This window comes from Salmo trutta, chromosome 1, assembly GCF_901001165.1.
Source record: "Salmo trutta chromosome 1, fSalTru1.1, whole genome shotgun sequence".
NCBI lineage: Eukaryota > Metazoa > Chordata > Actinopteri > Salmoniformes > Salmonidae > Salmo > Salmo trutta.
The window spans coordinates 55,271,483-55,293,713 of NC_042957.1; the positions used below are offsets into that span (position 1 = coordinate 55,271,483).

At 42.0% G+C, this 22,231-nt stretch overlaps 1 protein-coding gene across 3 annotated transcripts; it reads right to left on the reverse strand.

The window, feature by feature from the left end:
• Nucleotides 1-981: 981 nt before the first annotated feature.
• On the reverse strand, nt 982-21,532 carry ilf3b (interleukin enhancer binding factor 3b). 3 transcript variants are annotated; one of them, XM_029764714.1, is made up of 19 exons: nt 21,460-21,527; nt 17,019-17,111; nt 16,258-16,478; nt 15,910-16,090; nt 15,539-15,686; nt 13,165-13,256; nt 10,605-10,700; nt 10,281-10,392; nt 10,089-10,186; nt 9,460-9,571; nt 9,264-9,377; nt 8,970-9,175; nt 8,653-8,823; nt 8,394-8,531; nt 7,746-7,886; nt 7,501-7,621; nt 5,344-5,394; nt 1,942-2,337; nt 982-1,847 (listed from the first exon to the last, which is right to left on the reverse strand). In XM_029764714.1, the coding sequence occupies exons 2-19, from the start codon at nt 17,019-17,021 to the stop codon at nt 1,717-1,719; spliced, it is 2,532 nt and encodes an 843-aa protein (XP_029620574.1). In that variant the 5' UTR covers nt 17,022-17,111; nt 21,460-21,527; the 3' UTR covers nt 982-1,716. The 3 variants fall into 3 exon arrangements, with proteins under 3 accessions (XP_029620574.1, XP_029620584.1, XP_029620592.1); XM_029764724.1 differs by having other exon boundaries at nt 1,717-1,847; nt 17,019-17,114; nt 21,460-21,532; XM_029764732.1 differs by lacking the exons at nt 982-1,847; nt 1,942-2,337 and adding an exon at nt 2,479-3,322.
• Nucleotides 21,533-22,231: the final 699 nt, after the last annotated feature.

A 22,231-nucleotide genomic window follows, 5' to 3' on the forward strand; every position in this document is an offset into this window, starting at 1 on the left:
TTTTGGTATCATGGATGGTCAGTCCTTGTATCCATAGCGGTCTATTAATCTCAGTGGTTACATTTCCCCAGGCCCATCCCTCGTCTTTTTACCAAAACTATTGTTTCATCAGTGGATTTGCCCTTTAAACAGCTGCATATTATCAGGATAAAGTTTCAACAAAAAGGTAAACAATAGGCCTATAGTAAATGCAGCATTTGGCATTCATTTTCACATGTAAATAGCACATTTCAGTAGTGCTCAAAGCATGCCATTCCATGAGCTCACCATTTATTTTTCAACTCAAATCAATGAGTCCAATCAACAAAATCATAGACAGAGTAAGGCTGGCTAAAAAATTAGTTTTGGTTATGCCAGGTGAAACAATTTGGCTAATCTATATTTCCATATAAGTCCTACTCTTGAATATCAAGGGGTATAACATTTATTGGAATGACTGGAATTCTGACTTGTTTTAATGTAAGGATATAATTGTATTATATGCAGTAGAAAGTGATGGGTTAGAAGAAGCCTACATAGCCAACCCATAAAATACAATGTAACATCCATATATGGCCAGCTATGGAAACTAACATTGATTTATCCAACAATAGATATGGTTCAATTGGTAACATACATTTGTCTTCCAATGCCTTTTAGGGGAAAGTAATCTTAAAGTACTGAATGTAATCAGAATAAATTACCGAGTTTAGGTACCGGTAATCCAAAAGTTGTTACTGATTATAATTTGACAGGTAACTCGTTTTTGCTGATAGCTACATTAAGGAAAAATGTACTATGACAGATGTGGTTGTCCCACCTAGCCATCTTAAGATGAACGTACTAAGTAAGTCTCTCTGGATAGGAGCGTCTCCAAAAGGACAAATGTAACATTTCATTGCACAATGTTGACTACAAATGTATTTTCTGAAATCTGGGAGGGCACTTAAGGTTAGTAGAGAGCATCTTTCATGAAGTGAAATGCTTGGTCAACACACATAATTTGCTTTCCTCCAAAATAAAAGTCCTTTATTGATACAAACACCACTTTCTTATACACTGTTCTGAGAAAAAATAAAATCATCCCAACCATCAAAATCTACTTTGACGAGAAATGTGACAGACATTTCAAATGTCATTCTGGTAACTTCCAAAATTATTTGTTAAAATTAAAACTACAGAAATACGTCAAGTAAAACACTGAAAAATAAATGTCTAAAATTACAAGCAAATACTTCAACAAGCAAGCAGTTCTCCAGACCCATTGTATTGTAAAATGAAAATTTAAACAAATCCTCAGCCAAAAACAACTAGTGGTCAACATAGTTAACTGTTTGTGTATGGACAGAAATAAAATCATAACTGGTGGTAAAAAAAAAAAAAAAAAAAAAGAGATGTCATTCTCTCTTTTAGGGTGGTAGTGGTAGTGATGGTGGGGGAGGGGAAATTGGTGGAGTGCATACAAAGAAAATACAAGCTTGAACACTGACCAAACTGATGAAATAGACAATTTGTTTCAGCCGTAGGGAGCTGCCAACTAATAAGTCCAGTTTATTTCTTTAAATTAAGAAAAAAAAAAGACATGGAAAAACCAGGACAGTCACCATCGCTTCTTTGGAGAACGCTTGTGACAGGGTTGTGGGGTGGTACTGTGGGGCTCAAATGGGGGTATGCCGAAGACGGTTGTGGGGTGGTACTGTGGGGCTCAAATGGGGGTATGCCGAAGACGGATTCAGTCTATCTGTACTGGTAGTTCATGGTGGGGTCTCCCCTGCCGTATCCTACTGGGTTGTGGTATGGAGCTGGATTTGCACCATAGCTCTGGTTGGCTCCTGCCTGTGCGTTGTAATTTGACTGATTTCCGTAACCTACGGAAAAGAGTAAGTTGATTAGTGAAACTGTCGATAAAACAGCTTAGGTTACGGTGTACCTGTGTTCCCCTTCGCCGAGAATCCAACTTACCTTCATAACTGTAGTCTTGGCTGGCAACAGCGCTGCCCGTCACCTGGCTGGGGTAGGCAGTGCTGTAAGGATAAACCCCTGCTCCTGCCTGGTTTTGATTGAAGGTCTTATTGCCTTGCCCATAGCCCTGGCCATACTGGTTATAGGCACTCTGGCCAGGGGTGGTCTGGTAGGCCCCTTGGGCCCCTCCAACTCCTGGTGGTCCAGGGAAGGTTGACTTGGCCTCCTTTTTGACAGGGGCTTTGGGAGCTGGAGAAGGGGTGGAGTAGCCTCCATCATTCTGGTAGTATGAACCGTAGGTTCCTGTAGCTGCCACGCCTGTAGTGCTGGCCGCAGGGACTTCAGTAACGGTGCCAGCAGCCGCAGCTCCACCATTTGCTCCACTATTGTAATAATCTAAATGAAAGAAGCATTAGATTAAGAGGGGGTTTTGTAGAGTTCTACTGCTGTCACACCCATGCTTGCAAAGGCACTAAGATTAATACATTGCATTTTCAAGATAGTGCAGCGTTTCACTAAAATTGTAGTACCACATTGTAGGGGATATCACATTTATTTTTTTAAAAACATACAAGACTTTATTTTTACTTCACAATCATAATGCAGAATGTCAAAATCAGTCTTGTGCAAGTATCAACAATGCCGTGGTTCTTTCATGCCTAAAGGTGCCTCACGTGAGGTAAATGAGGGGCATTGTGAATATTGTCATTTTGAAGATAAGACTAGCATGTAACCACCATCATGCATCAATCGCTATGATTTAGCAATTCTGACATTTGAATAAAAAAAACTGCAAATATTCAAAGCAGCCTTATGATCCCATAACAAAAGGCAAAATAAAACAAGACATGTTGACAATGAGGTGATTGATAATACATGTTCAGACAATAAAATGAAAAAAGATCGTTCACATCATAAGAAATGTAACTTTTTTTGGTAGACATTCAAGACAGATGGCCACAATGGGATCAATCTCCCCAGTCTGACCCACTCCAATGTGCATGTCATCACAGTGGGCCATAATCCATCAGCCAACCATAATGCTCTGGTCTCAATTCCACTAAGGAAAGCAGTCTATTGGAAAAGTGTGCCTGTGGCTTTTGGCATATCCAGGTGTCCAGGTACATCCCAGGGTTGGCAGAGGGTATGGAAGGTGACCAAAGGCAACAAGCACTCACTGGCCTCCCATCTCTCTAGGCGTTGGGACATGAGTCGTAGCGTGTAAGCAAAGGGACAGTTTCTTTCCGGGGGAGTGATTGGAATTCATGTTGCGGGAACACTAAAGTTTGCTCATCTTTCTCTACATTGTGTTTGATTTAAAAGATTGGGATGATCTATGTAGCAAACTCGTGGTAGCCATAGCAGTCTGAGACAAAGTCACCTAAAGAATGAGACAGAGCAGAGAAGGAAAAATTTTATTAGATTGGTTTGTTTTTTTGCCATAAAAAGTGGCATGTGTCAATGATTTGGTCAAATTGTTTTCAAACAGCTTTTTTTGTTTGTTGGGACTTTTAGATTTCTCTGCTCCTGTCACGCTCAAGAAGGTGTTTCCTCAGAACAGGCTGCTGGTAGGAGGGGGGGGGTCTCTCATATGGGGGGGGGGGTCAAAGTGATATAGATTGAGACCTGTGGCTTAACAAAGCAGAGAAATGTAAAATCATAATCGAACCAGGAATAAGAGCACTCAGGTTCCTTCTTTGGTAGTTTGTTTAGATGACATTCAATGGCACACTCTCCAAAAGAAAAAGATACTTTGATTATAGATACAAACTAACTTTTCTAGGTCTTGTCTTGTTGGGAACCTCCAGATGTATGCCACTAACTCTCCTCCAAGATGGCTGAGCATGTTGTGCTCTGATCAAACCACACTGAACTTCTGCTAATATTACAATGTGAGTAGAGTGAGAACACCTCTTGTAGTGTCCTCATGATAAAAGATGGACATTAGAGGTCGACCGATTAAAATCGGCATGGCCGATTAATGAGGGCCGATTTCAAGTTCTCATAACCGGTAATGGGCCTTTTTGGAAGCCGATTACATTGCAATCCACAAGGAAACTGCGTGGCAGGCTGACCACCTGTTACGTGAGTGCAGCGTCAAAAGGACCTTGTGGCTGCAATGAGCCAAGGTAAGTTGCTAGCAAGCATTAAACTTATCTTATTAAAAAAAACAATCAATCTTCACATAATCACTAGTCAACTACACATGGTTGACGATATTACTAGGTTAACTAGCTTGTCCTGCGTTGCATATAATCAATGTGGTGCCTGTTAATTTATCATCAAATCACAGCCTAATTCAACTTTGCCAAACTGGTGATAAAAATAAATTAAAAAAAAGCACATTCGTTGCACAAATGTACAAAACCATAAACATCAATGACTTTCTTAAAAAAATCAATACACAAGTATATATTTTTTTAAACCTGCATATTTAGTTAAAATAAATGCATGTTAGCAGGCAATATACCTAGAGAAATTGTGTCACTTCTCTTGCGTTCAGTGCAAGCAGAGTATATGCAACAGTTTTGGCCGCCTGGCTCTTTGTGAACTGTGTGTTTCTTCCTAACAAAGACCGTAATTAAATTGCCAGAATTTTACACAATGACATAACATTGTGCAATGTACAGCAATATTTAGACTTAGGGTTGCCACCTGTTCGACAAAAATACAGAATGGTTCTGTATTTCACTGAAAGAATAAACGTTTCGTTTTCGAAATGATTTTTTGCTCTATCATATTAACGACCAAAGGCTCGTATTTCAGTGTGTTTATTATAATTACGTCTATGATTTGATATTTGATAGAGCAGTCTGACTGAGCGGTGGTAGGCAGCAGCAGGCTTGTAAGAATTCATTCAAACAGCAGCTCTTAGCAATGCTTGAAGCACAGCGCTGTTTATGACTTCAAGCCTATCAACTCCCGAGATTAAGCTGGCATTAAGTGCCTATAAGAACATCCAATAGTCAAAGGTATATGATGAAATACAAATGGTATAGAGAGAAATATAATAATTCCTATAACCTAAAACTTCTTAACTGGAAATATTGAACCACCAGCTTTCATCTGTTCTCATGTTCCGAGCAAGGAACTTAAACGCTAGCTTTTTTTACATGGCACATATTGCACTTTTACCTTCTCCAACACTGTTTTTGCATTATTTAAACCAAATTGAACATGTTTCATTATTTATTTGAGACTAAATAGATTTTCTTTATGTATTATATTAAGTTAAAATAAAAGGGTTCATTGTTCATTCAGTAGCTTTGTAATTATTACAAATATATCTAAAAATCATAAATCGGTCGACCTCTAGTGGACATATCAAATAAAAACCAGACTAGAAGTTGGAAGACTATTCCAGGGATTGGAAGATGAGGATGAGGGAGAATCAATACTCACTATAGCCTCCAGAGTTTCCATTGTTCCCATATCCATAACTTCCATAGCCACCTGAGGAGTTAAGCAAACCAACCATTACATTTCTCAGCTGATGTGAGATGTTGCCTACCATTTAATATATTGAACAGTATTTACAGCATAAAGTCAATTCAGGTACAAAACACACAATAATAGCAAATAGTACCTTCAGAAAGTACTCATACCCCATGACTTATTCCACATTTTCTTGTATTAGAGCCTGAACTCAAAATTGATTTGTTTTTCTGACCTGACAACCTACACACAATTACCCATAATGACAAAGGAAAAACCATGTTCGTGGACCTGCAAAAAAATATATACACACTAATTTACATATACATTCACACCCTTGGGTCAATACATAGAATCACTTTAGGCAGCGATTACAGCTGTGAGTCTTTCTGGTTAATAAGTCTAAGAGCTTTAAACACATGGATTGTACAATATTTGTACATTCTTTTTAAAATTCTTCAAGCTCTGTCAAGTTGGTCATTTGTTACATGCTGACCAGACACGGCGCAAAATATATTTAGAAATCCATGTTACTCAATTATTGCACCCACTGCTCGCGTGCGCCAACGAGCGTCTGCGTGACGCAGATGGCTCTGCAAGTCCTGCCTCGCCCATCTCCTCATTGGTTTATAGTGGCAGGTACCCACGTGCCATCTCCTCATTGGTTATAACCACGTGGGTGATTGAAAGACGAAATGTTTTGCCGGTCGTCGTCGTAATACTATGAAAGTGTCGATGCTAATCACCATATAAGTTCAAAGATGAAAAAGCCTGGAAGGAGGAGAGATGACTAGAAACGATTCGGTTGGCCGTTTTATGTGTGGATTAATTGTCGGAGTACCTTGTGCATTTCAGGTAAAATAACAACTCAATGTTTATGTCACAGGACAAATTAGCTAGCAACAGCAAGCTAGATAAATAGGACAAATTAGCTAGCAAGTGCAAGCTAACTAGCTAAACTGCCATACATGTTTAATGCTTTTCGACTTGTCCCCAAATTAATGTAATTGGTTCAGAGTTTTTGATATTTTAATCTGCGTGTCGTGATCTCGTTTGGTGTGGGGGGACAAAATACATTTATGCACGATCAGCCAGTTTGGGTTCCGTGTAAGTCATTGCTAGACAGCCATTTTCAAATCTTGCCAAAGATTTACAAGCTGATTTAAGTCAAATCTGTAACTAGGCAACTCCGGAACATTTAATGTCTTCTTGATAAGCAACTCCTGTGTATAGCTGGCCTTGTGTGTTAGGTTTTTGTTCTGCTATCGTCTCCCACTGCCTGATGGAAAGCAACCAGATTTTTCTCTAGGATTCCGTCTGTGCTTAGCTCCACTCAGTTTATTATTTATCCTGAAAAACCCAGTCCTTAAAAGACTACAAGAATATCCATAACATGATGCAGCTACCACTAGGCTTGAAAATATTTTCCCCAAACATAACACTCTATTCAGGACAAAAAGTGAATTGCTTTGCCACATTTTTTGCAGTAATAGTTTAGTGCCTTGTTGCAAACAGGATGCATGTTTTGGAATATTGTTTTACTCTGTACAGGGATCCTTTTCACTGTCAATTACGTTAGTGCTGTGGAGTAACTACAATGTTGATCCATCCTCAGTTACTCCGATCACAGACATTAAACTCTAACTGTTTTAAAGTCACCATTGGCCTCTGAAATCCCTGAGCGGTTTCCCTCCTCTCCGGCACCTGAGTTGGGAAGGACGCCTGTATCTTTGTAGTGAGTGGGTGTATTGATACACCATCCAAAGTGTAATTAGTAACTTCACCATGCTCAAAGGGATTCAAATTGTTTTAAAACATATATATTTATTTATTTTTACACCCATCTAACCAATATGTGCCCTTCTTTGCGAGTCATTGGAAAACCTCCCTGGTCTTTGTGGTTTAATCTGTGTTTGAAATTCACTGCTCAATTTAGGAACCAAACAAATAATTGCATGTGCGGGGTAGAGATGGGTAGTCATTCAAAAATTTGACATTGGGGTAATGTGTGTTGGCCAGTGACAATTTAATCAATTTTAAATTCAGGCTGTAACAAAACGTGGAGAAAGTAAAGGGGTGTGAATACTTTGAGGGCACTGTAGGTAGCACATAGCTCTGTTTTACCTTGTCCATAGCTGCCACCATTATTGAACCCTCGGCCCCTCCCCCTGCCACGCCCTCTACCTCTGCCCCTGGGAGTGGCTGCCGGGTCACCAGTCGGGTCACCCATCATGCCAAACCCATGCTGTTGGAGAAAACACGAGAGGACTAAATGGACAGACGGGTCAGCAGCAACCATCATTACTCAGCTAATATGTTTCACAAACAATAGCAAGCAAAGATATACAGTAAGGCAGAGGGAATCTTACCATTGGGAGTTTCTTCTTCTTGGCTGCCTCAGTCACAGAGCCCTCTGGGAAGAGTTTGTCCAGGGCTGCCAAGGCAGCATAGGCCTTGGCCACCTTCTTATTGGAGCCAGTGCCTTGGAACTTCTGTTCGTCTATCTCCACCTGGAACAGGGGGAAAGACAGGTTAATACATAGACAAGAACAGAATAAAGCATGAGACAGAATTTGTGTCATAGCCAAGCTCATGTTGTTATTGTCAATGTTTAAAAGGACAAGTTCACTTTATCTGAAACAATTTCAATTTGTATGTTGTTATAGAAGTGTCCAGACACTGTTTTGAGAAATGTACCTCAACAATATACTTCCTTGTTGCTCGTTCTGCAGTATGGGAGCCACAGATAAACATGAACAAAGCTCCAAAAACACCCAAATGTTAGAAACGACAAAGCTCTCAGTATAGTGATGCAGGGGTAAATACTCAAAACCAAAACGCAAAAAAATAAAAATAAAAATAGACACCTCTATAAAATTTAAATCAAATCGAGATTTGGTGCAAATATAGTAAACGTCTTCATTCATTGAAGCAGCTGGATATTTACTGTTAGAGCCTAAAGGCATCAGTCTGGTTGCAGGGTGGATGGGCACTTCTTCCATGCCTGAGACACTTACCTCCATGACGAAGCGTTTGTCGTGGCTGCCTCCGGTCTCTGAGATGAGCTCATACTTGAGGCCGCGCCGCTTCTCGTTCAGCTCCATCACAGGGTTCTTCCCATGTTTGGTCAGGATTGGTCCCTGTTGACGAGCACTCTAAGACAAAGAGACAGACATTTTAATTTCTCTGTAAACAAGACCAATACAAGAAACTGGAGTCAAAACCAAGCCTATGGTCCAAAAACATTGTTTTGAGTTCTACTCAGAGGACCCATACCTCTGCACCGTCTGTGGCCTCCACACTGTCCGCCCCTGTGGCTGCGGTGTCCATTGCGATGGGAGTGATGCAGGGTTTCACCTCCTCCACAATGGCCGTTGCCACCTCAGTCTTCACTGGCTCAGCAGTCTTCAGCTCCACGCCTGTGGGGAGGCCCATGTCCTGGAGGACCTATGATTGGGCCAGGCAGAAGATTGGAAAGGAAAATATGTGAAGCGCAGCAGACAATAGTTACAATCTTCTGATTTCATGGCAACACACCAAACGCTTAGAACATGTATAACACTTACTCCGTACACCCCCATCCACCCACTCACCTTGACAGCAACGTGAAGCTTGGCAGTGCGTTTGGATGGGCCTGATGCTTCAAAGCTCTTGCCGTCCACCTCAACAGCCATGGTGAAGACTGGTACGTGCACCGGGCCAGTTTGGGAGAGGAGTTTATACTGCAGGCCAGGCTTCAGCTGGTTCAGCCTCATCAGAGCATTCATGGCCTGGGGAGGCTCTGACTTCTCATCTGGGGCTGGGTGGAATGAAGATAAGGATTAAAAAAAACACTGCCACTAACACTGAAGAACTGTGCTGAACAGGAAGAACTTAGCAACACCTACATTTCTTTTGCAACTTCTTTTTCTTCTTGTTTGGACTTTTGTCCTCCCCTCCTTCCTCCTCCTCGATGGGCCTCTTCATTGGTGGGGCGTAGGTTGTACTGGGGGGGATTTGGACTGCAACAAAAACACAGGGACTGCTGAGCCTTTCCAAAATATGGACACTAAATTGTATGCACATGTCTGCAGCCTGGCTTACCTGTATAGTCAATTGGGGTCTCACTCCTGGGTTTCCGGGGCATTTTGGAGGGAAGGGGGTCCATCCCTAGCACTTTGTGAAGCTGTCCGAAGGCAGACAGCCTTAAGGCATGCTGAAAACATGAACAGGTGGTGATTTTTTCCATTCACTACAGCAAGCAGGGCGTACATGATTTTTTTTTACCCCTTTTCTTGGTATTCAATTGGTAGTTACAGTTGTCTCATCGCTGCAACTCCCGTACGAACTCGGGAGAGCCATGCGTCCTCCGAAACACCACCCAACCAAGCCGCACTGCTTCTTGACACAATGCCCACTTAACCCGGAAGCCAGCCACACCAATGTGTCGGAGGAAACACCGTACACCTGGCGACCACGTCAGCGTGCATGTGCCCGGCCCGCCACAGGAGTCGCTAGAACACGATGGGACAAGGACATCCCTGCTGGCCAAACCCTCCCCTAACCCAGACGACACTGGGCCAACTGTGTGCCGCTGGGTCTCCCGGTCGCAGCCGGCTGCGACAGAGCCTGGACTCAAACCAGGATCTCTAGTGGCACAGCTAGCAACTGCGATGGAGTGCCTTAGACCACTGCACCACTCGGGAGGCCCTGTGGATGTAGATGTGACTCACCTGGGCACTCTGTGTGAGGTCCTCCCTCTGCTGGAGGTCCAGGTGGCTAATAGCATCGGTCAGCTCCTTCTCACATGGATCACAGATTCCAGCACCATCTAAAAACAAACAGGCAAATGATGACATATTTTGGCTTGTGATGTGGAGCAGAGGTAGGAGGACATGTCCTCTCCGCTCTTTGAGACTACTCACCAGCCATGAGGATTCCAGAAGCTAGACACTCCAAAACTCTTCGCAGAGCCTCTCCTGCCCCCATTGGCCGGTTCCCTGTGCCAATTGCCTTCTCACACAGCAGCTCTATTGGCTAAAAGGGGTGAAGGGAAAATGTTTGAATTTCTTCCAGATGTTTGGCAAATTGGCTAAAAAGGCTGTAAATAAGAAATTGTTGCAGTTTGATGTAAATAAATAAATTCCCATCTTACACATCAAACCTGACCACTGTAATTAGAATGACATTTCTCAAACCAAATTCACATTTGAAGAACCAGCTAGCAGAAAATGCTGCTGGTGACCCACCCATCCATGCAGTGGGGCCCAAGTGGGGACGCGGGAGCACAAGTCCCTCAGGATTCGGATGACGATGACGCAGGACCTCAGCCCATTGGCCCTGGCCTGGAGACACAAGCAGGGAGGGGGAGGAGGGAGAGGGAGCCTCAGTCAAACAAGAACTCACAAAAAAACGAAGCAGCAGCTACATCAAAAAGCCACACAGACTAACAGCTCTGCTTTGTCATTATTGTGGTACAGTATGGGAAGAGTGCAGCATGAATCTGAGATGTGTTCTGTCTGCAGATGTATATTTAAATTCAATAACCACAACTCCATATGTGTGAAGTAAAAAGCAGATTTGATCAGTGGTACAGTAATAGGTATGACAGAGTGGTGATTGTTGAGCAATTGTGCTTCTTGCAGCTCCGTATCAAAAATGTGCCAACTAGTAAGATTCTGTTAAATGATTAGGAGGGAGAAGGGGAGTCAATGTAAAGCCAAATGCTGACATGGAAAAATGTAGGACAATGACAGTATTTATAATCTGCTTAGTTTAATGAGTGGTGATACCTTACAGTAGCTCTAAAGGTTATTGTATGGGGTATACCAGGGGCCTCATTTATAACCATTGCGTGAATTTAACATTAAATATTTGCGCCATTTCTGACACGGACAAAAATATTTATACAAACTTTGCTCATGTCAAACATATGCATTTTCCCCGTTAGAAATCAGACCTGTCATAAAATATATTTTTTAAAGTGTGCACGTTAACGAGCAGGATAACTCCACCAGAAAAAGGCCCATATTTCACATTTTGTGGTGACAATAATGCCCTTATTTGCTGTATACTAGTATTGGAATTAGGCAAAGACGGTATCTAAAAGGAAATAGCAATGGTGAACTTGATCAAATGTCTTGTGTTGGCAGAATGTTTTCTTTTGCTGTATCTGTTTCTGAAAGACAAAATGAATTGCAAATTGTGGATTTGTAAACAGATCGTTGAATGCAATAATGTTTTGCATTGACTTTTCCCCCACAAACCTAAATATGTAGCAATGCCCGCAAGTTCTCACACAATATCTACTCTGATATATACACACTTCAATGCAAAAGATCAACTGCCTGTTCACCTGTTAAATTCTCCTGTTGGATGCATAGACTAAAAACATGACATTATAAATAGCCCATCCAATTGGCCCAATTAAATGAGAGATGTGTCATGGTAATTTGTTGTATGGCTACTTCAGGAATATGAACTCAACCATCTTAACATGGCCAGAAAAGTTGAGGAATGTATTATGGTAATGGTTATGATGTATGTATTATGCTTCTAAATGAAATATTGTCTACTGGAGAAATTTGACATTACAGTATTCAGACGTAGGCCTAGCCTACAAACGTCAATGAAAAGGTGAACAGTCTGTTCTACTGTTAAACGGCGTCTTGGAAAGGATCACAGAGCAAAATACAGTAGTAAATAGATAAGCCATTTCAAGTAACGCAAGTCAAATTCAACGAGCGATGGGAAGAATGGTAGCCCACACTTGTTGTAGGCCTATAGACCATTTTGCAAGTAGCCCTTGAAATCACGAGTCAGAAAAGCTGAAGAATTTATTCTGCAATGATCATGTAAGTGAAATAGGATTTTATTTTAGAAATTCATAGAAAATAAACATTAATAAAAACATCTTCTCACTAAATGGCAGATTTTGGCATTATTTTTAGTTAGGCCACCCGTTTGTTATGAGTAGGAGTAATATTCCCCATTAGCACAAGGCTACCACTTTCACCTTGCAATGTAATACTTCAACCACTAGAAACTGTGCTTATGCATGGTCTAAAGTTCATAGGAGGAGAGGCACATTCTCACAGAGTTCAGTTTTTTAAATTAATGCCAACTTTGGTGCACGCATGTCTTGGGGCATATTTTGTACGTAAGCAACGTTTATAAATGAGGGCCCAGACGACTGACTAGTGAACATACATTTCTAACTAAGGTGCAATATTCCTTTTTTGTGGCACACAGAAAGCTGAAACAGCCAGAGCATGGGGGTTTGGAGCCTACAAGAACAGGCTGCAGAGATGGAGCGCTTACAGTTAAGAGCGAGAGATGACAGTTAACTATGATGACTAAGAATCAACATAGTCCACAACGAGGAATCAACCTCAACACAATATGATGGTACAGAAAAGGGTTGTCGATTGATAGATTGATAATATTTGAGAAATATTGCACCCGAGCAAGTTAGTTCCATATCTAGATCTCTGATCAAAATTAAGCAGTGGTTTAAGACAACAGTTGCTTTGAGGGGATTGTTGAACGTCCTTTCTAAAAGCAGAATCGAACATTTTCAATGACACTGCAATCAAACCTGTTAAGTCAGCAGAGCATCTCTACAAGGTAATGACAAAGGTTTCCTTGGAAACGCTATAAAAACCACAGTAAGAAGTCTACTACAGGTGATAGATACACTTCGAAAGGACATTTAAAAATAAAAACACAGAAAAAAAAAACAAAGAAAGAAACTGCGTCAAATGGAAAAAAACTCAACTACTTTAAGACAAATAAAGACAAGATGCAAACCTGGAACCACTTGGCGTGGCGAAGAGACGCCAAGGCAGTAAGGCATTTCTGCCTGTCCAGAACATCCGGGGGATCGTTGACTGATAGCGTTTCTATTGGCGGGTGGAATAAGAAGACAAGGTACAGTTTGACCAAGGGGGGTTCTGTCACACGGCCAGGGGGAGTAGGCAGCTTTCCCAAACCACAGGCAGGACGGGGAAGGGGAGGGGGACCCCCCCCCAACCGGAGAACTAATGGTCTGAACCTCTCAGTGAAACTGCAATTACACTAAAGATGAGTAACTTCAACCCACTTCAGAAACTGCTGTTTAGTGGGTGATTTCTGAAGATCACTCCCAGTAGGCCTATATGGAGAAAAATGTGTATGATGTAAGATTACAGTGGAAGTGAATTATCAAGAGGGAGGTTGTCTCCATTATGTTAACTCAATGTCAACTCGTATGCCTCAGCCCAGTTATGAAGTCTGAGTGCTTTGCTATAACAATGAGAGGTAGAGCCCCTCCCCTTCACCCCTATACTGGGTGTACTGCTTAGCCCCTTCCGAGACAGAGAGCGTCCAGTTGGTCAAAGGTCCAGCGTCCCTAAAAATTGACAAACTAGAAGGCTTGACAGAGAGAATCAGATGCACAAAATTATCAAAACAAGTCCACACTGCAGCAAAACTGATGGCCTTCAAGAGCCAAACTGGGCTTCAATGTTGACACAGTTATAGATAAGGCTAGGTTGATGCCTGTTGGGTACATCCAACTTCCTGTTTAGAACGTCTGAGGGGGAACATAGGCCGCCACCGACTATTACCCTTTCCCATAATATACCGTGCCCTCCGTAATTGGGAAAGTGAAGCATTTTGTCTTCTTTTGGATCTATTCTCCAAAAGTTTGTATTTGAAATCCAACAATGACTATGAGGTTAAAGTGCAGACTGTCAGCTTGTGTTTGAGGGCATCTATACCGGGTTACTCGTTTAGAAATTACAGCACTTGTACAAATTCACTTGTGTACAAATGTAGTTAGAAGTTTAGCATTTGGTCACAAATTCATAGCACGCAATGACTACATAAAGCTTGTGACTCGACATTTGTTGGATGCATTTTCTGTTCGTTTTGGTTGTGTTTCAGATTATTTTGTGCCCAATAGAAATGTATGGTAAATAATGTATTGTGTCGTTTTGGAGTAATCTTTATTGTAAATAAGAATACGTTTCTAAACACTTCTACATTAATGTGGATGCTACCATGATTACGGATAATCCTGAATGAATCGTGAATAATGATGTGTGAGAAAGTTGGAAGCACAAATACACTCCCAAGACATGCTTACCTCTCACAATAACAGGGGAAGTTAGCATTTTTGAGGTGGTATGATATTTGTGTATCTAACTTCCTCAAATAATTATTCACGATTCATTCAGGATTATCCGTAATCATGGTAGCATCCACAAGCTTGATGTAGTCATTGTGTGCTATGAACATGGGACCAAACACTAAACTTATTACTACTTTAATACACAAGTGAATTTGTCCCAAAACTTTTGCTCCCCTAAAATGGGGGGGGGACTATGCACAAAAAGTGCTGTACTTTTTTTTAACGGTTCACCGATATGGATGAAAATATCCTCAAATTAAAGCTAACAGTCTGCACTTTAACCTTATGGTCACTGATTTCATATCCAAACGTTTGAAATAGAGCCAAAATAAAAAAATTGCTTCACTGTGCCAATAATTACAGAGGGCACTGTAGGCATTTCTAGCATTAATTATTGAACTTCTGACTCCCTTTGCTTCGGACAAACCCCCATGGATTGGATTTACAAAGACTGCGATCACAGTTGTCCCCGGATTTTGACTGTGACTGGGAGAAGTGACATTCAGCCATGCAAAGTCAAAGAGCCCCTGGCGTTATCTGTAACCCGTGTCCTCCCTGCTGATGAACATCAGTCAATAGCCCACTGCTGGGTCTAGTAACCAGAACACTTGACAACACTTTGCAACTCATTTTTGCTGCAATGCAAACCGTTCATCAGTGTTCAGTATAAAACATGCAAACAAAGTGGTGTTTGTTTTTTTGTTATTCTCAGTAAGCCTTCATATAGTTAATGTCTGGACTCCATAGGGAATAGAAAACCTTTTTCAGTCAGTAACTATCCTTACTATACTGTGTATTGGGCCATCAAAAATGTACATCAAATTACATGGAACTACGAGAGTCTAAAGAGCTATAAACATAGCATGGTTTCATTACATGACAGTTCCCACATATCCCCTAGCTCCATTGAAGGCCCAATAAACAATATCTGTCTAGACTGGCTGCCTGCCTGTTTAGTCTCCCTGCCTAAGGGGGCGCTAGTGAACCGTCTGCCCCTGTGTGGCAGCCTACCTCCGGCAGCCTGTTTCTCCACCTCCTCGCGGACCAGGGGGGACGTCATGTTGATAGTCAGGGTCAGGGGAGGCTCCTTGGTGCTCTTGATCACGATGGTGGCTTCACGGATGACCTGAGTGACCTCATACTTGTCTTCTGTGATAGTCTGCCAGGTAGAACAGGAGGGATTGTTAATACAATAGCATGTAGTGGCTATCCCACCAAGCAGTACTACCAAGTTCAAAATATGTTTTAAAAGAAAACTGTTAGCTACCGAATTAAGTTGTGACTATTCCTCCCAAATGTATATTCTCGAAAGGTCAAATTCAACTTCACAAAACCAACTGAATATGAAGACACAGAAAACACCAGCAGGTGAATGGACTCACCTTGAGTTGCACAGCCAGGTTGTCTGCCACGTTCTTCAGCAGGGTGATGGTGGGTTTGTCCTTACACAGAAGCACCAGCTCCAGGTCCAGGTCCCCCTTCAGCAGCAAGCCCTTGGCCACCAGGCCCACCCTCATCACCCCACGCAAGGACCGTGTGGCCTGTTCCGACGCCTTGGGCTCACTGACAGAGGAGACATGGGTAACCAGGTCAATTACTTTCGAAACTCAAAGCTGAAAGTGATGCTGCCTTCACCAACACTCTAGCCTTGATGGTGCAACAAGTATTTCTAAGCAAATGACATTTTGTACACCATGCACCATTTTGAATACATTTTCCCACTCCCTTACCTTTCTTTATCGGATTCAGTTCCGTCTGGCTCAGACCTGACCACCCTCTCCCGCTCGTCCAGCCAGTCGGAGACAGCCTTGAGGGCACGCTCCGTGTGTGACACCATGTTCTGCACACCCTCCAGCTCCTCCTGTGTGGGGTACACAGCGGAGTGCTTGGCCATCACGTGGCGGTCGTCGTTCATGAAGATACGCATGGAGCGGTGGCGCAGGGGAGGAGGCTGGACGGGAAAAGAGGAGTTATTTTAAGGAATTGACTTCAGCAGGTCACAATTGTTGTCAGTAAGTGGCTTTGAAAGGAACAGTCAATGTGATAAACACCCCCCCTGTAATTCTCAAAATACAGTAATGACTAACAAGGACTATTTCACTTTGTCCGCTTTCACTGTCCTTACATAAGCATCCATGGACTACTGCTGGGTGAGAGTCATGCCCAATTAGAGGAGAGCAATCAAGTGCAAGCAGGAGCCTGTGTTCCAAATGCCCAGGGCAGTTTTGACTGGCAGCAACCTGAATTACCCTTACAATGGACATTTGATGGAACTTATTATTTTTTTGGTCTACTTATATGCCGCGTCCTTGTTAACTTACAAACAATCTTCTCAATCAATTATGTCAAACAAATACAGTTGAATGTTTGCAGAGGCAAATTATTATAGTGGTGAGGCTAGTAAAATGTAAGCGCTCCATGTTCACTTCCAAATAGAAACGGTTTACACAAAATAGCCTTCATAAAAATGAGTGTATAAGAAAAGCGGTACCATAGTTGCTTTGGAGTCTTCGATCCTGTGTATATGGCAGTGATACAAGAACAGGTCCTTCTTGAGACAGAACACCAACACTGCTGCTTGGTTCTGCTGACAACAAAAGGGACATGTTTAAAATTAGCAAAGCAATAAAAGGCCAGATTCCCCTGGAATAGCAGATGTCATTTTATTGATAATATAAAAACATGGTATTTAAGGGTAACAGAACATAGGTCTGTTCAAAGAAATCCCTAAGGATGCACCTTCCTAAAGTGAAGGGTGGCTTTGCATGACAAGGGAAATTCCATGCTAACGGAATTACACTGAGACACCAATTTTTCCACTTTAAAATGTATACCAAACCAACCATTGATTTAAGTTTAACAAACCAACAACTATGCACATTGACTGCTTTAAACAATTTACACAGTAGGAGTCTCAGCATAATTCAGATACCACGGAATTGCCCATAGGCTAAGTGTGCTGATCCAGCAGTAACATGGGTGTTCGTACTGCAGCCTGTTGTAAACCTGGGTTGTGTTCAGTAGGCACGGAGCGGGGGAGGGGAATAAAATAGGACTCAATGAGCACTGTTATTGGACAAGGTTGCGCCTCTGCGTCAAAATGTTTCTCCCATTTTGAGCCTCGCTGTATAAAAACACAGCACCAAAAGTGTTGATTTAAAAATGGGCAGCTCCATCATTGTAGGCCAACAGATGAGCAGGACACCCGTCACATTCCTCCTCCCAAAAATAAAAGATGGGAGAAGTTGGACCAGGGCTGAAGCAGTGCCAGGACACAACTGTAGCACAATCCTTGGAGGCACTAACAGCATCTACTTTCAAAACACTGATTCAATCAGTTTGATTATGAATCAGTTCTGCAGGAGCAGATGCCAGATATGTTAGTGACTAAAACGTAGCTTTACCAAGGAAGATAAATTGGGCTAGTGCCCCTGTATACCAGTATGACTCCGAGAGCAATAACCTAAAAATCATGGTTCTTCAGTTAGCCGTGAGTTTGAAATTAGCATTTCAGAGCCAGTGTACAGATTGGAATGATATGGGTATCAGTTACCAGACAGACCTGCTGTACATGCACAGTCCTAAAGCCAAAATGCATTTAACACATGAGCGCACTGCAGTTAAAAATCGATGAACAGTTCATTGCAGTTGACATCAATTAGAAACTGGCAGTACCCCACAGCTTGAGTCACTCAGTTCTCACAGTAAACCTGGCTGAGAAGTCATCCAAGGTACACATCTAAACTGATCATTTCTATCATGTGTCAAATCCCTCCATTAAGGAAACTAGCTACACATTGTAACAGCAGCGATGTGTGAACGCTTCCATACAGCCGTTACATCTTAGCTAGTGTAAAACGGCAGGAGCAATTTTTCAACTAACATTTACAAAGCGATAACTTCCCCAATTCTCAACTTACCATAGTCTTCTCCAAACCCATCGCTAGTTGCAGGAGAAACATTTGAAGGATGGAGAACAAGCCACGCCTTTTTTGGAGTTTAATTTTTTTAAAGATCAGAATAAAAACAATATTTACTCAAAAAAGGGTGTTATTTGTTTTCCCATCATCCCCTGATTCAGCATATACCCTTTTCATGGCACGCTTGGTTCAAAAGCTATTGATGCAGGGTTGGTAGACATTGAAATGCCAAATTAAAAGGACTTAAGTACTTTTTCAAGCACTAATATTTATTTTCAATGACCATCAACTTGTAATAGTTCCTATTACCCATGGGGGAAAAAACAGCTTACCATTCATTACTACCTTACAAGTTCTACTCAGTGTTGTTTCACTACTTGTTTACTACATACATGGTGGTAAGTGAGTAGTAAGTAACTTGAGTAGTGATGAGCAGGGTTTGACATGCCTACTGGCATAATTTACTACACAATTCCAGCTTAATGACTACTGTATTTTTATTGGGCATCTACTACTTAATAGCTACGAAAAAGTGTCTTGCTTCTGACTGGGAGCTTTAGTGTTGCTGGTCGGGGTGGCTGTGTGAGGAAAACGGCATGTGGACGGCAGGAGCCTGTGAACGAGGCGATCGGCAACAAAGGTCTGGAGGTTGTTGCAGAGGAAAATGTCAATGTAGAACTGGCGCAGGATGCAGCGCGTCTTTCCCCCTTCATATGGCTCTTCAGGGCTGATTCACCCATGCTCGCAATGTCAGTCTGATGCATTTGTTGCACTTTACACAGTGTGGGTTGGTTGGGTCCAGTGATGTAAAAAAATTGTCAATTGTTGAAGTACTTCTCCAAGTACCAACTTGCGAAATGTTCAGATTTTGAAGGTATTCCAGTGATTTTCCAGAGTACCAAATTCAAGTACTTTAAGGCACCTTTTGCAAACCCTGTTGAGAGCAAACCGAATAATCCAACACAAAACTAACTTTACATTGGTGCTGAACGAACCATATACCTACCGCTCAATCTAAAAAGTTGGGTAAACAGTACTTTCCTGTGGATATTTTGTCTCAAATTTCAAGCAGCTGAAGGACAAACCACTCTGACAAGCGGTAAAGTGTATATGTAATTGTACTCAACATTCTGGCCTGTCAGGAACATTTACATCCACTTTGTCACCAAAGCCCCATACACTACCCACCATTGCGACCTGTACGCTCTCAATGGTTGGCCCTCGCTTCATACTCGTTGCCAAACCCACTGGCTACAGGTTATCTACAAGTCTCTGCTAGGTAAAGCCCCGCCTTATCTCAGCTCACTGGTCACCATAGCAGCACCCACGCGTAGCACTCGCTCCAGCAGGTATATCTCACTGGTCACCCCCAAAGTCTTTCCTTCCAGTTCTCTGCTGCCAATGAATGGAACGAACTGCAAAAGTCTCTGAAGCTGGAGACTCATATCTCCCTCACTAGCTTTAAGCACCAGCTGTCAGAGCAGCTCAAAGATCACTGCACCTGTGCATAGGCTGTTAACAGATGGGCTATCTACCTACCTAATCCCCATACTGTATTTATTTATCTTGTTCCTTTGCACCCCAGTATCCCAACTTGCACATTCATCTTCTGCAAATCTACCATTCCAGTGTTTAATTGCTATATTGTAATTACTTCGCCACCATGGCCTATTTATTGCCTTAACTCCCTTATCTTACCTAATTTGCACTCTGTACATATACTTTTTGTTTTCTTTTGTTCTACTGTATTATTGACTATGTTTTGTTTATTCCACGTGTAACCGTTGTCGTATGTGTCGAATTGCTATGCTTTATCTTGGCCAGATCGCAGTTGCAAATCAGAACTTGTTCTCAACTAGCCCACCTGGTTAAATAAAGGTGAAAAAAATAATAACATTTGCTACCCAGGGCCTAGCCAGCAGATCCAACCCGCTTGCTTAGTGGCACTAGGGTCAGACAGGCTTCCTGTCTAGAGTAAGACACTGTGGAGCCGGCACAAAATATGGCTTGGGAAAACACCTAAATCCTGGGATGATAACTGGTTGTACCCCAAATTGTCACATTATCCCAACTGTTACACCAAGAAGACTGAATGACTGCTTGATTTTAAGTAAACTGATGTTTGTCCTCATGCTAGCTAGCAGTAGCCATTATGGATTGGCATGTCACTTTAACAACAAAAGAGCCAATTGGCTGACACTGATATTCCAAAATGGCTGTTGTGGCTTATGCTTCCTAGCCTGAGGAAAAATACACTTTTCCTGAAAAAAACGGCTAGTAGATAAATAATGCGACAATTCAGCATACAGAGCTATATTTTGCACAGGCTCTGTGGTGTCTTTATCTACACATGAACGATGTCTGACCCTAGTCAGTGTTGCTGTAAGCAAGTGGGTAGGATCTGCTGGCTAAGAGAATCCTTCCAGCCGCCATTTTAATTTCAAGCCTCAATTCAGTGCGCCAGTCTGGAATATGCCCCCTGCACGAGTCACACCACGATTAGATTGCTAGCTATGTGGGTATAGCAAGATAGTTACATAAAAAATGCCATATGTGATCACCATGATATTGTGATAACTAGCCAGTTAGCTAGATAACGTTTCATGAGATTAGCTAGCGTGGTAAGCCCAAGATGGTCGTGTCCTCGCATTGTAGCTAACGTTGACTAGCCATAGCTACGTATGCAAACAAATAACTGTTGACAAATTCTTGCATTTGCTTTCAATTCCTATCCGCGTATCTTACTAATAGTTTTTTCTCCATAATATAACGTTAGGTAGCTAGCATGGTGCCTTACGACGTGCTGCCTTGCTTGTGGTTCTAGCTGAGGGAGCGTTCTGAACAAAGAGGGCTACTGCTAGGCTAACGTTAGCTAGCGAGACGTAATTCGTACGACGCCAAATGAGTGCCACCGGTAATATAGTTGCTTAATTCATTTCATAGGGACGGTGGTAATCATTTAATAAATCTGAATATAATGTGCATCGTTATGGAACATCCTTCTAGACTTACCAATTCAGCAACGCTTCGCTCCAACTCTCTTCGCCGAGGAGCAGAAATGACTACCTGAACAGCAAATTCTGATAGCTAATTGGGCGGAAGTAGCACGTGACCAAAGAAGTAGCCAATCCCGTTTCACCTTTCGATGTATCGTCTGAAATGTAAATGACTTGCTAGCTAGTTCATAAGTCAATACCGTACTGTAGGATAATCACCAGCCAATTTCCCAAAATTACATAGCTACTGTAAATCATTATTTAATTATTAACTCTATACACCATGCCCTGTTTATCCAGGATACACAAGAGATATCATTTGATATCTGGGGATTCCATTAAAGTATGTGACCAAACACAGATTTCAGACAGAAGATGTGGTATATTTAAACAATAAGGCCTGAGGAGGTGTGGTATATGGCCAACATACCACGGCTAAGGGCTGTTCTTACGCACGACGCATCGCGGTGTACCTGGACACAGCCCTTAGCTATGGTATATTGGCCATATATCACAAACCCCAGAGGTGCCTTATTGCTATTATAAACTGGTTACCAACGTAATTGGAGCAGTAAAAATAAATGTTTTGTCATACCCGTGGTATACGGTCTGATATACGACAGCTGTCAGCCAATCAGCATTCAGGGCTCGAACCACCCAGTTTTAATACCTGTTAAAAATATGAGGCAATGTTTATATAACCCCTTTTCAAACAGCCCTCTTATTTACCACTTTCTTGCAGGCCCCTTTATACATATCAGTTGGTAATTGGCAAATTTGGAAGGGAA

What these genes read in the sequence shown, in the direction of transcription:
- ilf3b (XM_029764714.1), bottom strand. An exon ending in GACCCCAATTGACTATACAG is followed by an intron (nt 9,378 to 9,459) that starts GTAAGCCAGGCT and finishes TTTTTGTTGCAG; the next exon opens with TCCAAATCCCCCCCAGTACA. An exon ending in TGGTGGCAGCTATGGACAAG is followed by an intron (nt 5,395 to 7,500) that starts GTAAAACAGAGC and finishes TTAACTCCTCAG; the next exon opens with GTGGCTATGGAAGTTATGGA.